Source organism: Pelodiscus sinensis, unplaced genomic scaffold, assembly GCF_049634645.1.
Source record: "Pelodiscus sinensis isolate JC-2024 unplaced genomic scaffold, ASM4963464v1 ctg72, whole genome shotgun sequence".
In the NCBI taxonomy this organism is placed as follows: domain Eukaryota; kingdom Metazoa; phylum Chordata; order Testudines; family Trionychidae; genus Pelodiscus; species Pelodiscus sinensis.
Genome location: NW_027465834.1, coordinates 442,757 through 459,784, shown reverse-complemented (window position 1 = coordinate 459,784; position 17,028 = coordinate 442,757). Strand labels below are relative to the sequence as shown.

Here is a 17,028-nt window from a genome sequence, read left to right as displayed (position 1 = left end):
ATAACACCGCCCTTATGACCAACCTCAACCGAAGCAGCGGTACAATGCAGACACGCTCAGCCATCCTGCGCAACTAACCAACCTGTGTCAAAACAGCAGGTTTGACTCATCGGTCGAGGGCATGCATTCAAAACACGTTGTAGAGGCAAAGTACCAGGACCCACATTTGTTTTACCATCGGTTCCAGCCCTTCTATCACCAATGGGCCAAGATAACAATGGACTGATGGATCCTAGAAATCGTGAAATCGGGACTTACGATTCTGTTTGTTTCCCTCCTTCCTCCCACCCCACCAACCCCATCTCTCTTCAGGGACCCATCTCACGAGGATCTCTTGAAGCAAGAGGACCAGGGCCGCATGCGGTAGCCCCAAGTGGGGCTGTGAGACCTGGCCCTTGCCTCAGTGAATAGCAGCCCCTCCCTGGCCCACTTCCCCAGCCACTCCCTGGGTACCTGCTCCCTGGCATCTTGGAACAGGCCCTATTAGCTTGCTGCCTTCAGGGTTTGTCTTCCGCTTCGTTTCTCCTCTGGTCCGTCCCTTTTCTCCTTCCCTCTGCCTTGCCTGAGGGAAGGTTTTTATTGTGTGCCCATAAGCAGGGCTCGACAAACCGCTGTTTCTCCTCTCCCGTGATGAGTAGATTTCAGCCAGTCACTCCGTGCGCCCCATTCACTGGCACTGCACGCGTGCGCAGTGCCATCTAGCGCACGCACGGCACGGGCCTGGCAAGTAGCTCTTGCTGCAGTTTGTTGAGCCCTGTTCATAAGCCTTAACTGGTGACAGGTGTTCTAATCAGGTTTCCCTCCAGGCTGAGTCCAGATGGGTTTCAAGTGTCCTAATGGCTGAGCCACAGTCTCTGGCAGCCTACTCGGGGAACATAAACCCACATACCCAACTCCCCATGTACTTGCCTTCCACCAGACTTCTGCAGCCCCTCTGCTTTTGGGCTGCCATAGATCATATAGTACCACTTTGGAATGCTGCAGCTGTGCCTGTGATATGGAGTCATCTCTGTGCAATACATAACAGACAAAGTGAAGGGACCTGCTGCATAATACAGGCCACAGAATTTCACCTAATAATCTGTGACTGAGATTAAATGGACGTTTTAGGAAGAAACGCACACATTCTTGATGTAAAGACTTCAGTTGATGGAGAATCAGCTTCATCCCTTGGTTCAAATGTGGGTGGATGTCAGTCTGGGAAGCTAGTGGCGGATTTACAGTTTCGGAGTTTGCAGAGAGGCTAAGTAGCAGTTGGTTGTGGGGAGTCACTGCATAGACAAGAATTCTCTTAATCTCTGTCTCAACTATTAGAGAAGCTTTTACTGTATTTATATTGTATTGGAATGTATTTCCAGTCAGTTATAGATTCCTGCCCAGTGTTTTGGTGGGAATGGGGATGCTGTATAAATATTAACTATTAATTTCTCATTTTGTAGGGTTTTACTATGCTAAAATCTCTTGTGTTACAGGCAACTGATAAAACCTTTGTGGATAAATTGAACAGCACCTTCAAGGGGAATTCACACTTCCAGCCATGTAGAGGCCCTGTGCTAGGGTTCAGCATCATTCACTATGCAGGGAAGGTAAGTACTGTTGAGGGTACAGAGTGGCATTTTGCCTAATGTACATGAAAAAGAGGGTATGTTTCAGGGGCTGTGTGGGTATAGGTAGAAGAGATGTGCTTCTTGGGCAAGGTGGGGCTCCCTAGGAGGTATTCTATTTAACATTATTATCAATGACCTGGAAGAAACATAACATCATTGCTGATAAAGTCTTAAGATTAACCAAAAATTGAGGCAGTAGTTAATGATGAAGAGGACAAGTCACGGGTTCAAAATGATATTGGTCACTTACTAAACTGGTGGTAGGTAAACGCTATGAGTTTTAATTTAGCTAAAGGTAAATGTATAAATATAGAAACAAAAAATACAGGATATATTTGAAGTCCCCATCCTGAATACAGGGAAGCAGTGACTCTGAAACAGATTTGGGAGTCGAAGGCTATGTCTATATTACAAGGTTTTTGCACAAAAATCTGCAGTGTCCACACCTCAAATGAGCTCTTACACAATTAAATGGGCAGTTAAATGGCAGAACAGAAGGCTTTTTCCGCCGTAGGCAAACCTCTTTTTCTGAGGCATAACTCCTTTTTGTACTACAGCTATTGTGCAAGAAGGCAAGTGTGGACGCTCCAGACGGAAAAAGCACAGGTGCTCTGATGGCCATTCTCTGATGGTCATACTCTGATGCTCAGCAGGGCCCCGCGGGAGCGCTGCAGTGCACCATGAAGGGAGGGGAAGGAGGGCGGGCACCATGCAGGGAGGGGAAGGGGGCGGGGCTGGCCGGAAGGGGGGTGGGAAGCAGAGCTGGGGGGGGATTGGGGGCTGTGGGGCAGGAGGGGAGGATAGGGGGAGGGAAGCAGCGCTGGCGAGGAGGGTGTCCCGGGGGCTGTGGGGCTGTCTGGCAGAAAGAGGGGGTGGGAAGCAGAGCTGGGGGGGGATCAGGGGCTGTGGGGCTGGACGGGAGGAGGGGGGCGGGAAGCAGACCTGGCGGGGGGGCTACAGCCACTGGCCGCAGCCGGAGTCCTTGTGTACTTCACCGCCCCCCCCCTTCTCCTCCCGTCGTGGCACTGAGTGGTGTGCCCCTCAGCCGGGCTGCTGCGGGAGAGAGGGGGGGGGGCGGTGACATAGACAGCCCCGCCCCCTGGCCGTGTACATCACCGCCCCTCCTGCCACGCGGCGGCTCGACTGAGCGCACAACACTCAGCTGAGCTGCCACGGAGGGAGGGGAAGGGGGCGGAGCAGGGTGGTGACGTATATGACCAGGGGGCAGGGCTGTGTACATCCGCGCCCCCCCTTCTCCTTCCGCTGTGGCACTCAGCTGAGTGCTGCACCCCTCAGTCAGGCTGCCGGGGGAGCCAGCAGCGCAAGGGCCTGTTTGGGCTCCCCCAGGGTGGGAGGGAAAAGGAGGGCAGTGACGTACACGGCCTCGCCCCCTGGCCGTGTACATCACCACCCCGCCCCCCTCCCTCGCAGCAGCCCGGCTGAGCAGGCAGCACTCTGCCAAGTGCCACAGTGGGAGGGAAGGGGAAGGGGCGCAGGGAGAGATGGAGGGGAGAGAGAGGCAGGAGGAGGAGAAGAGAAAGGGAGAGTGAGAGGCAGGAGGGGGAGAAGAGAAAGAAAGAGACAGAGAGAGAGGCAGGAGGCGGAGGAGAGCTGAGAGAGAGGAGGGGAGGCAGTAGGAGGGGAGGGGAGAGAGAGAGAGAGAGTGCTCAGGAGCGAAGACCTGAATATCCCATCTTATGATGGGCTAATTGGCTAGTATTTAATAATGAGATCTTCAGTTTAGCAGAGAAAGGTCTATCATGACTGTATCTGGAAGCTGATAGGAGACAAATTCAGACCAGAAATGAACCATGAATTTTTAACAGTGAGAGTAATTAATCTTTATAACAGTTTATTAGGGGTTATGGTGGCTTCTCCATCACTGACAATTTTAAAATCAAGAGTGGTTGTTTTTTTACAAGTTCTGCTCTAGGAATTATTTTGAGGAATTTCCCTGTCCTGTGCTACACAAGTCAGACCTTAGAGCATTAAAATCTATGAACCTGTGGGAGGGCATGTAGTCCCTGAGCAAGGTGGGGCTTCCCCTGGATTAAACTATGGAATTTGTGATATACCTATCACCATGGTACAATAGAACCCCATTTATCTAACCCTCTATTATCCAGCTCTCTATATTAACCAAAAAAACTAGCATACACATCAGATGGTTGTATAGTATTAAAACATAGTGCCCCCCCTTTTTTAGTTACAGCGTACGTGAAATGTTACTTCTAGTAGAGAGTACAGTATCTATTTTTAAATCCAGAAATGATAAACTCAAGCAACTCCAAAATAGCACAATGTTGCTGTTGTTGTAACTTAAAATCATTTTGCACTGGTACTCTTTACTAGAAGTAACGGTTTGTGTACACTGAAAATAAAGAAGGGGTGTGTGTGTGTTAATGATTTTCTGGAGGAGTCAGTTGAAAAGCATCTCCACATCTTAAAATAGCGGCTAGAAAGCTCTTCGCCCATTTTCTGGATTATCTCAATTTTTGATTATCTGATCTTTACCTGATCCCAATTAGTTCAGATATTTATAAATTTGCTGTATATGAGCTCATGTCTTAGGGTAGTGCTTTGCTGATTCCCTGCTGAGGTTATATGTCCAGAAGCCCAGAATACCAGAATCACTGATGTATTTGCAAACATTAACTAGCCCAATGGGAACAGCTAGGTGCTTAGCATTTTGAAAATTGAACCACTTATTTCAATGCTTAAATATACATTGAGGAACCTAATTTAGGATAGATACAAAATTCACTTCCATATAAATGAGCAGTAAGAATACATTATGACCAAGATTGTCGATCCTGGGGAAATATGTGTGTAAGAAGTGAAGAGACAGTTCAGGCTACTAATGTTCTGTGATATAGCACTTTGATTCAGTATTTTTACAGAGCGTTGCCTCTACTACATTCATTATTAAAATACTTTGAGAGGTAACTGAGTTTGTTTCAGTAAAAACATGGAGTCCGGTGACACCTTAAAGGCTAACAAATTTATTAGGGCATAAGCTTTTGTGGGCTGCAGCTCACTTTGTCAGATTCATTAAGCTTTCACTTCATACCAGTAATCTGACGAAGTGAGCTGCAGCCACAAAAGCTAATACCCTAACAAATGTGTTAGTCTTTAAGGTATCAGAAGACTCCTCATTGTTTTTATTATTAAAACACTTAACATCTAATTAAAGCAGAAGAGAGCATGTGAAGTTGAAAGCTGGAAATGAGGGGAATGGGCGAACAGAGGGAAGAGAGCATAGTAGAGAGAGAAACAACCTAAAAGAACAAGAGGGAGAGAACAGAAATAAGAATGGGGATGAAAAACGAAGTCGCAGACAGAAAGAAAATGGAGTAAAATGAGAAGAAGGCAAAGCAAAAAAATTAATATCTTTGGTTTATGCTGCCAGACACCCCGACCATCATTGTAGTGTCTGGGTATTATTATTTATATTTCATTCATGTGGGTTACTCAACATGCATCCATGGGAAGAGGATACAAAATTCATACAAATGTAAATGCAAAATGGTGCTTGTGCTTTAGCAGAGGCAGTGGCGGGGGACAGGTGGGAGCTAGTGCTCCCCACAAGCACTGGCTCCTGCCTCCTCTTCCCCCCTCTCTTCCTGCATGTTAAATGTGTAACTGCTAAAATGTCCAGCAATTACACATTTGCACAAATACACAATAGTTAACATCCCTAGTGCTTGGATTTTTGTGGAATGAATTGATTTAGATTAGCAATTTTAAATCATTATTTAAATCACCTAGAGGAAAGCCTTTATCTTAGCGTATCTCATAGGTTTTTGTGCTGGTGACACCATTTGGATTTAAAAAAAAACATGATTCCCCTCACCTATAGAAAAAAATGTGACATCTTTTTGCTACCTAAGTGGTTAAACTATTTAAGCAATTATGTTGCTTACTATTTTCAGATCTTTATTAATCGTACATTTTAGTGTGTTAGGAAATAATGAATGAGATGTTGCTTATGAATTAGATAATTTACTTTTTGCTCGTGATTTACCTCAAGCTGCATCAGTATGGGAATTGGAATTTAAATACCAAATACATGACATGTTTTTGCACTAAAGAAAGCAACCTGGAATGTTTTGGATATATAAACTTCTCTTATCACATCTTTCAACTTGATAATTACATTATAATAAGTTTAGGCCTTAACGTATTTTGCATTAAATTCAGGTTTCATTCTAAACGAATTCATTTTAAAAACTTCTTGTTCTTCTTCGAGCAGTGTCCCGTGGGTGCTCCACTGTAGGTGTTGGCTTGTCCCGGTGCCGCAGATCGGAGATCTTTCTAGCCGTAGTCTGCCGGACCACGCATGCGCGAAGTACGGCTCGTGGCTTTTCGCGCCGTTTGAGCAGCGCTGGTCCGGCTCCCGCCAGTTCTTCCTGACCGTCCTCGGCCGCGGACGGAATAACGTCTCTCTGGCGATTACTGTTTCTACAGAGACAGAGAGATTCTATACGTTATTGTATATAGTTCTTATATAGAGTTTTCAAAGTTATCGCTACCTCATCCATCCCCCCCTGCCCCGTCCCTTTTCAGGGACCCATCTCACGAGATGTTGCTCAGACAGGAGGTCGCCCGTCTTCTTACTGTCGGAGCAATAGAGTATGTTCCAGACGAATTCAAGGGCAGAGGGTTCTACTCCCGCTACTTCGTAACGGAAAAGAAATCAGGGGGATGGAGACCGATACTAGATCTCCACGACCTCAACCGTTTCCTGCGAAAACAACGCTTTCGAATGGTTACCTTAACTACAATCATCCCAGCACTTCAGAATGGGGATTGGTTCACATCCCTCAATCTTCAGGACGCATACTTTCTGTGACGGCGCGTTGGGGGTTCCCCGTCTCCTGCACCCCGAAATGGCACAAACAGACTGCACCAGCCAGTGGAATTGAGGGTGGTTTATTGCTCCTCCAGCACAGTGCAGCACAGATGTAATCTGGTTACAGGAACTGGGGCTAAGAGGCCTCAGTGCCCCCCCTTGAGATAGGGGAGTCCCAGCCCCCTCCTCAGCTCCTTATTCCCTGCCTTCCAGATAGGAACTAATTAACCCTCTCCAAGCCCTGCCCCCCAGCCAGGGCAGCATTCCACCTTCCTTTGTTCCTCTCCATGGGGGGTGTCTGGCCACTGGTTCAACAAGTTTGGCATTACCTCTGCCTAGTGAGGTTCTCCCTGCTGGGTCTTGCTCCAGACAGCAGGGGTCACCACAGCCCAGCAAGTACCCCCACTACGTCACACTTTCACACTGCGATCCACCCAGCGCACAGACAATTTCTACGCTTTCAAATCGGTACAGACCATTTCCAGTACAAGGTCCTGCCGTTCGGTCTCTCGTCGGCTCCGCGGGTTTTCTCCAAGACCCTGGCCGTGGTGACCGCATACTTACGTCGCCTACACATAATGATTTTTCCATACCTCGATGATTGCCTAATAAGAGCCCAATCATTGCAGGAGTCGATCAGTGCCACTCAGACAACACACAGGCTCTTTCACGAACTGGGCCTCCTTCTCAACGTTCCAAAATCATCACTGGAACCACGCCAAACAATACAATTCATAGGCGCCTGTCTAGACTCTACGACCAAACGCGCATCATTACCGATGGAAAGGTTCTCCACGATGCAAGACTTGATTCAGATATTACTCATCAGTCCAAAGGTTCCCATACTACGGTGCCTACAGCTCATGGGTCACATGGCCTCCACAACGTATGTAGTGAAACACGCAAGGTTACATTTGCGTTGCATTCAACATTGGATGGCTCGAATTTGCCCCCCCCAACGTACGCGACGTCCACAGGACAATAACAGTCCCCATCCACGTCAAGAAATCACTTGCTTGGTGGACAATACCAAACAATCTGCTGTTGGGAGTTCCCTTTCATCGCCCCCAACCGTCGATGCAATTGACAACGGATGCGTCACTCATCGGATGGGGTGCGCACCTCGGGCGCGAACAAATACAAGGCCTATGGTCATCAGACGAGTCGCTGATGCATATCAACTTCCTGGAGCTCAGGGCAGTGTACAAGGCATGTCAGCACTTCCTCCCCGTCATTCACGACCAGGTCATACGAGTCCTAACGGACAATATAACGACTGTTTATTATATAAACAAGCAAGGGGGTGCCAGATCCCACTCCTTGTGCGCGGAGGTGGTTCGTCTATGGAATATGTGCAATCGCCACAACGTCTTTCTAGTCGCAGAATACCTCCCGGGCCATCACAATGTGAGGGCAGACGCCCTCAGCAGACACTTCTCTCTCAATCACGAATGGGAGCTGCACCCGACCGTGACTGTGACGATATTCCAGCAATGGGTTCCAACAATCCCATTCCCTAGTTGGTTCCAACAATCGGAAGTGCTATGCTCACAGTCTGTCAAGCACATTCTACTGAACAGTAGAAAACTATCTACACGGACTACTTACCTTTCCAAATGGTCACGTTTCTCATCGTGGTGTTCACAAAAGGACCTGGACCCAGTCTCCTCTCCTTTACAGTGTATCCTAGACTATCTCGTGCACCTTAAGGATTCAGGCCTCACCTGTACCTCCATCAGGGTTCATGTCGCTGCAATTGCAGCTTTTTACCAGCGGATCAACGGATGTTCAGTATTCTCTCATCCAACGACTAAAAGGTTCTTGAAAGGAATGTCCAACCTTTACCCGCACTATACTCAACCAGTGGATCCTTGGGACCTCGAATTGGTTCTCAATTCCTTGATGGCCAGACCCTTTGAACCGCTAGCGACATGTACGTTATACAACCTGTCCATGAAGGTCATTTTCTTACTGGCCATCACTTCCGCAAGGAGAGTGAGTGAACTAGCTGCATTATCAGCTTCTCCACCATATACAATTTTTACACACCAAGCAGTAATACTCCGAACATTACCACGCTTTTGCCCCAAAGTGATCTCTCGATTCCACATCAATGAGCCGATAATCCTCCCTGTATTCCATCCTAAACCGCATTCGTCACCAGAGCATGCACGCCTGCACACTCTGGACGTCAGACGGGCTCTCGCCTTTTATATCGAGAGGACAGACCATTCCAAGTGACGGATGCGTTATTAATATCAATGACGGACCATTCCAAGGGTCGCCCACTGTCCGCCCAACGCATTTCTTCTACGATTGTACAGTGCATAAGGTCATGCTATGAACTACGTAAGAAACCACTGCCTTCGACCATGAGGGCTCATTCAACTCGAGCGGTCGCTACATCCACTGCTTTTCTCAAGGGAGTCCCCTTGATAGATATCTGTAGAGCTGCTACGTGGTCTTCCAACTTAACTTTTGCCACGCATTACGCCATCCCGAACTTGTTAATACCTGATTCCACGGTGGCAACAGCGGTGTTATCCTCAGCTATGGCACGATAGCTCCGAACCCTCCTCCATTCGAGAGCTACTGCTGTACATTCACCTACAGTGGAGCACCCACGGGACACTGCTCGAAGAAGAAAAGGAAGTTACTCACCCTGTGCAGTAACGATTGTTCTTCGAGATGCATGTCCCGTGGGTGCTCCACGACCCACCCTCCTCCCCTCTTCGGAATCTATTATTATTTGTCTTTCAGACTAAGAGGCAGGAGGAACTGGCGGGAGCCGGACCAGCGCTGCTCAAACGGCGCGAAAAGCCACGAGCCGTACTTCGCGCATGCGTGGTCCGGCAGACTACGGCTAGAAAGATCTCCGATCTGCGGCGCCGGGACAAGCCGACACCTACAGCGGAGCACCCACGGGACACGCATCTCGAAGAACAATCGTTACTGCACAGGGTGAATAACTTCCTTTAATTTAAATAACAATAAAAATAATATAAATACCAAAAAAGTTTTAATGAGTCATTGATTGTTATCCATTGTGGGCTCTTGCGTACTGCCAGTGTGGATCTTCGTGTCACATGTTGGGCTCCACTGACCTTGGGTTGGGTTGGCAAAAATAACTTCCCTTGCACTACATCTCTCCCCAGGTTCAGTACACTTCAAGTGGCTTCCTAGAGAAGAATAGAGACACCTTGCCAGCAAATATCCGGGGTCTTTTCATCAACAGTGTCACCCCGCTACTTAGCGTGCTGTTCACAGGTCAGTCCCCTTGTTGCCATGGGTGCCCAGTGGGGAGTGTCACCAATATTCCTGTTACGGCTTACGTGCAAGAATCAATCAGTCACATTAGAATGCATTAAATAAGTGCTGCTGTAAGAGCTATGCACAGTCCTTTACTTTGCAACCCCTTCTTTGTTCCTTCAGCCCAAGGTGTCTGTCTTAAACCGAGTAACAGATTGTTTGTGCACTGCACTGATCACAGCTACCCAGATGCCAAGTATTATCCCAGTCCTCCAATGGCAAACCTATAAGTGCACACTCTCACCTCTGCTCTGCCAGGGCCTACAGTTCCAGGAAGGATTTGTGGGGGCTGCAGCATCAGGGCTCCAAGGCAAGCAGGCTCCTTTCTCATAGTGTGGCAGCCATGACTAAGTCTATCAGCAAACTATAGTCAGGTGAGCAGGGAGGCCCTGGTTTCAGAAAGAGAGGAGAAAATCTAATCCACCACCTGATATTTACTCATGTTAATGGAAGCACCCCTCAAATGCCATCGTGCAGCTCGTGGAACTGTCTCCCAGAGTCCAAGTACATGGAGGTCTTGGTTAGGTTTGAAGAAAAGACTGACTCCTTTATGTTTCTCCTGCATGGATAATGCCCATGTGAGCCCCAGGACCTGTCATAACATGTTATTTGTAAAAGCAACTTACGATCAGATGCTCCTCTCTCCACATGATAATGCATGATTGATGGGCACCTTTCAGTCTTCTCAGACCTCCCCAGTTATCCCTGACTCTTTCAGAGATTATGACTAGTTATTTAGTACATTCATAGAATCATAGAACCATAGAGCTGGAAGAGATCTTAGGAGGCCATAAAGTCCAGCCCCCTGCTTTAGGCAGGACCAATCCCAACTAAATCAACCCAGCCAGGGCTTTGTCAAGCTGAGACTAAAACACCTCTAGGGATGGAGACTCTACTACTTCCCTAGGTAACCCATTCCAGTACTTCACCACTCTCCTGGTGCAATGGTTTTTCCTAATATCCAACCTGGACCTCTCCCACCGCAACTTGAGTCCATTGTTCCTTGTTCTGCCGTCCATCACTACTGTGAACAGCCTCTCTCCATCCTCTTTAGAACCTCCCTTCAGGAACTTGAAGGCTGCTATAAAATCCCCCCTCACTCTTCTTTTCTGCAGACTAAATAGACCCAACTCCCTCACCCTTTCCTCGTAGGGCATATGCTCCAGCCCCCTAATCATTTTAGTTGCCCTCTGCTGGACCCTCACCAATGCATCCACATCCTTCCTGTAATTGGGAGCCAGAACTGAACATAATACTCCAGATGTGGCCTCACCAGAGCCGAGTAAAGAGGAATAATCGCATCTCTGGATTGACTGGAAATGCTCCTCTTAATGCAACTTAATATGCTATTAGCCTTCTTGGCTACAAGGGCACACTATTGACTCATATCCAGCTTCTCATGCACTGTAATCCCCAGGTCCTTTTCTACAAAACTGCTACTTAGCCAGTTGGTCCCCAGTCTGTAACAATGCTTGGGATTCTTCCATCCCAAGTGCAGGACTCTACATTTATCCTTGTTGAACCTCATCAGATTTCTTGTGGCCCAATCCTCCAATTGGTCTAAGTCACTCTGGACCCTATCCCTGCCCTCCAGCGTATCTACCTCTCCCCCCAGCTTAGTATCATCTGCACACTTGCTGAGGGTGCAATCCATCCCCTCAGTCAGTTCATTAATAAAGATGTTGAACAAAACTGGTCATAGAACCGATCCTTGGTGCACTCCGCTAGAAACCAACCGCCATCCTGACATCAAGCCATTGATCACTACCCGCTGGGCCCGACCTTCCAGCCAGCTTTCTATCCATCTTACCGTCCATGTATCCCATCCATATTCCCTTAACTTGCTGGTGAGAATATTGTGGGAGACCGTATCAAAAGCCTTGCTAAAGTCAAGGTATATCATATCCACTGACTTCCCCATATCCACAGAGCCAGTTACCTCATCATAGAAGCTAATCAGATTGGTCAGGTATGACTTTCCCTTCATGAATTCATGCTGACTATTCTCACATTGATTAACTCTTTCCCTCAGTGCCCCAGAAAGCTACTTCCTGGGCTGTCTGTTTTATGTAACTGCACATTTTCCAAGTATTCCTTTCCTGATCTTAAGCTTATTGTGTTTTTTCCCCCTAGGGTTTTGTTCATTAATATTCAACATGGTGAAACTTAAGCTCTTACATTGGGAAGAGGGGGCTCTAAAGCAAGTTTTCTGCACTGGTGGGGAAGTTTCCCAGTCTGCTGATGGTTTCAGCTGGTTTTAGGGATGGGGTTGCAGAACTCAGTATTTCCGTTTTTCTTTATCCAGCCACAGTCTCCAGAACAGGGACTCTGATGCCTCACCTTAAAGCCAAGGTAAGAACCATAGGGTCCCCAGGCAGGGGCACCATTTCAGATTTTGGTGAGGTGAGAGGGGGCAAGCTGTGCATGGTGGAGGCCGAGTGAGGTCATGGTGGAGGAGACTGAGGACAACAGCTTCAACAGTGTTACTGAGCGTGCTCAGTACAAGTCAAGCAGCAAATGGAGGGGGGCACAACCAACCCTGTCCTCCCACCCTTACACACGTTATTTTTTTCCAGGGACTATTAAGGCACTTGAAAACTCTAGTTTTCTGGCAGATAACTTAGCAATTAGGTGGCAGGGGCATTGTATATAATTCCTTTATAAATGAAAGAAAATTAAATAAATATTAGGTTCACTCTGGGTATGTCTACACTACAACGTTAATTCGAACTAACGTAGTTCGAACTAACGGATCCAGACTAAAAAACTAGTTCGAATTAGCGTTTTGCTAATTCGAACTAGCATGTCCACATTAAGTGGACCCTGAACTAGGCTTAAGGATGGCCGGAAGCAGTGCCGGCAGGGCATCAGAGGAGGACTTAGAGCGTGGAGATGCTGTCTCAGGCTAGCCGAGGGCTGTGCTTAAAGGGTCCTGACCCCCACCCCGGACAGACAGTTCTCAGGGGTGCCCCGCTTGCAAAGCAGTCCTGGCTTGGAGTGCCCGGAGTACCCACACTGGGCACATCACAGCACTCGGCCATCAGACCGGCTGCACTTGCCGCAGGCTGCCATCTGGGATGAGGGGGTAATGGGGGGGCTGCAGGAGAGCTTCCACCCCAAAAGCCCACAGAACCAGCCCAGTCCTCCCCATCGGGGGCGTGTACCCCATTCCTCCCTCACCTCCTTCCACTTACCCTTCCCTAGCCCCTATAAATTTAGTTGGTTGACCTTCTTGTGTTATGTTAGTGAAAGAATAAATAACATTTCCTTATTCAGTTTTTCTCTACCATTCATAGAATTATAGAATACTAGAACTGGAAGGGAGCTCGAGAGATCATCAAGCCCAGTCCCATGCTTTCCTGGCAGGACCAAGCACAGCCTATATCATCCGTGATAGATGTCTGTCTAACCTGCTCTTAAATATGATTTTCTAGACCTCTAACATGTATCTTTTAGTTGTTTCTTTTACAAGTTGATAAGTCTCAAACTTTTTAATCTCTTCTCATATGGAAGTGGTCACTTTTCACTAATTTTTATTGCCCTTCTCTTGGATTTTCCAAATCCAATACATCTTTCTTAGTTTAGATGGGAAGATCAGATCTGCAGGCAGTATTTAAGATGTGGGCATACCGTGACTTTATATGGAGACAATATAATATTTTCTGTCTTATTATCTATTCCTTTCAAATATATAGTAGATCATTAGGAGAGAGTCTGTCTGTCAGTTCAAGAGCTCTTAAACAGTAAGAGCTAGGGCCACCAAATTCAGCATACATCTTCATCTTACCATAACTTAAAGCAACGTAAAAGTTAATGTTGTGCTAGGACAATGGTATGTGCCTGGAATGGGATTGCTTCTCATAAAACAAAACAGAAAAAAGACAATCACCAAATCAAGTACAGTCCTCAAAATTGCTATAACTGAGCAAATGTTGAAAGAGAGCTCAGGCAGGGCAGGGGCTTGTATTAAGTTGAGGGCCTATAACATAAATTCTTCTTTGAGAGGCATACCTGGGGGTGTTCCACATTAGGTGCTGAGCATCCCAGTGGCTCTGGACGGATTTTTTTTTTCTAGCAGTGCATTGGGGGGCCACGCATGCATGATGCGGCTTCCCCTGGTACCAACCTGCATGTGCCCCCTTGCCCCCCGCCTTCAGTTCCTTTCTACCATCCCCAGCTTCGGATGGAACTCGGCAGTGCTCTCGCTGAACTTCTCCTCACAAATTCATTCTTTAGATTAGACAGTTGTAGTTTTATTAGTAGTTCTACTGTTGTTTGTTATTGTTAGTATTAGTGTTCGTGTTAGTTTAAAAAAAAGAGAAATAGAAGGCGCCGGCCCTGGTCTCGAACCGCCTTCAGACCCATACGTTGGCATGGGCTCACTCAGCTTCAAACACTGTGCACTCTGCAATGACCCAATGCCTGCCTCTGATGGGTAAGGTTGGCAGGTGTCCAGTTTTGAATCTGACAGTCCAGTATTTGAGCTTTCTGTTTGGGAAACAAATTGAGAAAATATAAATGTCCAGTATTTTCTAAATAAGATGTAATGTAGATTGTGATGTAATGTGAAGTATCCAGTATTTTTATTGAAACCATCTGGCAACCCTACTGACAGGCATGATAGATGCATTAAATGCCTGGGGCACTCTCACTTGCAGAAAGACTGCCCCCACTGCACTAAACTGAAATCGCGAAAGTGCAAAGACTCAAAATGCTCCTCTCAGATAAAGGCAAGCGACATGCCTCTGATCCAGGCTCTGAGCAGAGCAATATATCTAACAAAAATAAGGCTAAGCTCTCCAAGAGAAGGGCAAGCTCATTGCCTCAGCAACCCCTAAAGAGGCACTCTGAGGGGAAAAAAGTCAGACCATTCAGATAAGAACCGTCTGAGTACATTTGACCACCCAGGTACTTCGGGTTGACAGCATAATAAGCCAAGGAGTGCTGCAAACGCTGCCCTCACAGAGGCAACAGGCCACTCTGTGCCTGCCTCAGATAACTCGGTACTGCTGACTGTCAGGGAAGCTCCTCTGGTACCTCAGCCTCTCACTACGGCACTGAGAGAAGGGCTAGAGTAGCCCTTCGGCACCGCCCTTTCCCCTCCATTGTCGGGGCAACAGCTCTCCCTTTGAGCTCTGTGGAAGCAGCACCACTGACAGGCTCCTCTCAGCCAGCACAGCCTTCTCTATCTCACACTCCCCTTATTACCTACAGGGAGAGCAAAGATTTAGAGATCTCTTCAATGCTTCACTCTCCTATTTTGAGTGAAAATAAATACCTTCGTTCGCTACTCTCCGATGACTCAGATTCACCCTCCCCCCCCTCTCAGTAGAAGTAGCTGCCTTCTCACCTCAGCTGTCCCCTTACTCAGAAGGGTCAGCAATATCAGACAGTCAGATGCAGCCAGATCTCCTCAGAACACAAATGGCTCCCTGGGCTCCTTATCTGTGGATGCCACCTATGCTGTAACCCCCACAGTGGCAAATGTGTAATCAACACCCACAGCAATACAAAAAGAGACCATTTAAAACCAAACATATCACGAAGCCTCCCTCACTCTTGACCAGATCTCCTCACAGAAATATTTGGAAGAATGTGAATGAGAACCAATATTCCCCAATGTCAATGGTGGAATCTTTGGTCCACACAAGATCACTGTCTGACACTGAAGAAGCATTTCTACCTCCATCCTTTAACACCTCAGAGGTGGTCTCCTCGTTTCAAGATCTGTTTAAAAGAGTTGCAGAGCACTTAAATATCCCCATGGAGGAAGTACAGGATACTCCCCATGAACTTACTAACATCCTCCAAGCAAGTGCATTGACCCAGCCATTCTACAACCCACAAAAACTCTATGGCAAACACATGCCTCGATTCCCCCCACATGTAAAAAGGCAGTACTATGTTCCTCTGAGGGGATCTGAATTTCTCTTTACACATCCCCCACCCAAATCCCTGGTGGTGGATGCAGCACAACAAAGAAATAAGCAGTAAAATCATTCAACCCTGTCAGAGAAAGAGAATAAAAGAGTAGACTCATTTGGCAAAAAGGTGTATGCCTCAGACACGCTCCAATTGAGAGTAGCTCAGTAAATATGACTACAACAATTACATGAGACTGAACACATTTATTGAGGATCTTCCTGAAAGCAAGAAATCACAGTTCAAAGCGATTCTCTGAGGGACAGACAATTGCTCGCACAGCACTGCAAGCTGCTCTTGACACAGCAGACACAGCCACAAGAACTATAGCCACAGCAGTGACTGAGACAAGCCTCATGGTATAATTCCTTGGCCTTTACTCAACTACTTCTGGCTGGAGTTGAAGACTTGCCCTTTGAAGAGGAAGAGCTCTTCTCCATGAAGACTAATGAAGTTCTTCAATCGATGGAAGATTCCAGAGCTATTCTCCATTCCCTAGGAATCCAAACATCTGCAACAAGAGCCAGACAATATACATACCAACCATATCAGAGACCGAGGTACCCGCAGCCTGCTTACCAATATCAGAGACAACATCTTATCAACAGCGGGGTCACAACAGGCAACAGAAGCGACAGCCCCAGAGTAATAACTCCAACCGTCCAAATAGAATAAGCAAATTTGAAACTACAGTCGAGAGACTGAAAACCCAATCACCCACCCCAGAGCTTCAGAATGCATCCAAACCATTTCACTTTCATCTGCTCCCATTCCTACACCAGTGGAAATTAATTACCTCTGATAAATGGGTTTTACAAACCATCTCCTCAGGATACACTATCTCCTTTCTTTCCCATCCCCCATCCCTTTTTTTAGGCACCCATCTCACGAGATATTACAACAAGAGGTGCACCACCTACTAAAATTAGATGCCATAGAGCCAGTTCCACAACTTTTTCACAGAACAGGGTTTTATTCCCATTATTTTCTCGTGGAAAAGAAGACTGGCAGGCGGAGACCGATCGCAGATCTCAGATCCCTGAACAGATACAAAAAGAAACAGAAATTTAGAATGGTTACCCTAAACACCATTATCCCAGCTCTGGAGACTTGTGACTGGTTTTCCTCTCTCAACTTACAGGACACGTATTTCCACATATCTATTTGACTCTCTCTCAGACATTTTCTCCATTTTACTTTAGGTCCACACCACTTTCACTATATGGTCCTGGTCTTCGGACTCTCCATAGCACCAAGAGTATTTTCCAAAATGTTAGCAGCAGGTCACCACCCATCTCAGGAGGCAAGGGGTCACCGTATACCCCTACTTGGACGACT

At 47.0% G+C, this 17,028-nt stretch overlaps 1 protein-coding gene across 10 annotated transcripts in view; it reads left to right on the top strand.

Moving 5' to 3' along the window:
• The window catches only part of LOC102461674 (myosin-IIIb-like), a 181,584-nt gene that overhangs the window by 79,356 nt on the left and 85,200 nt on the right, over positions 1 to 17,028 (top strand). For 9 of the 10 annotated variants that reach the window (XR_012898732.1, XM_075914716.1, XM_075914717.1 and 6 more), the window contains 3 exons: positions 1,473 to 1,586; positions 9,615 to 9,726; positions 12,074 to 12,120. Coding sequence is in view for 9 of the 10 variants with exons in the window: in XM_075914716.1 (XP_075770831.1) it covers positions 1,473 to 1,586; positions 9,615 to 9,726; positions 12,074 to 12,120 (273 nt within the window). In the remaining variant the exon portion in view is untranslated. The remainder of the gene's footprint in view (positions 1 to 1,472; positions 1,587 to 9,614; positions 9,727 to 12,073; positions 12,121 to 17,028) is intronic. The other variant, XM_075914719.1, reaches the window with a different exon arrangement.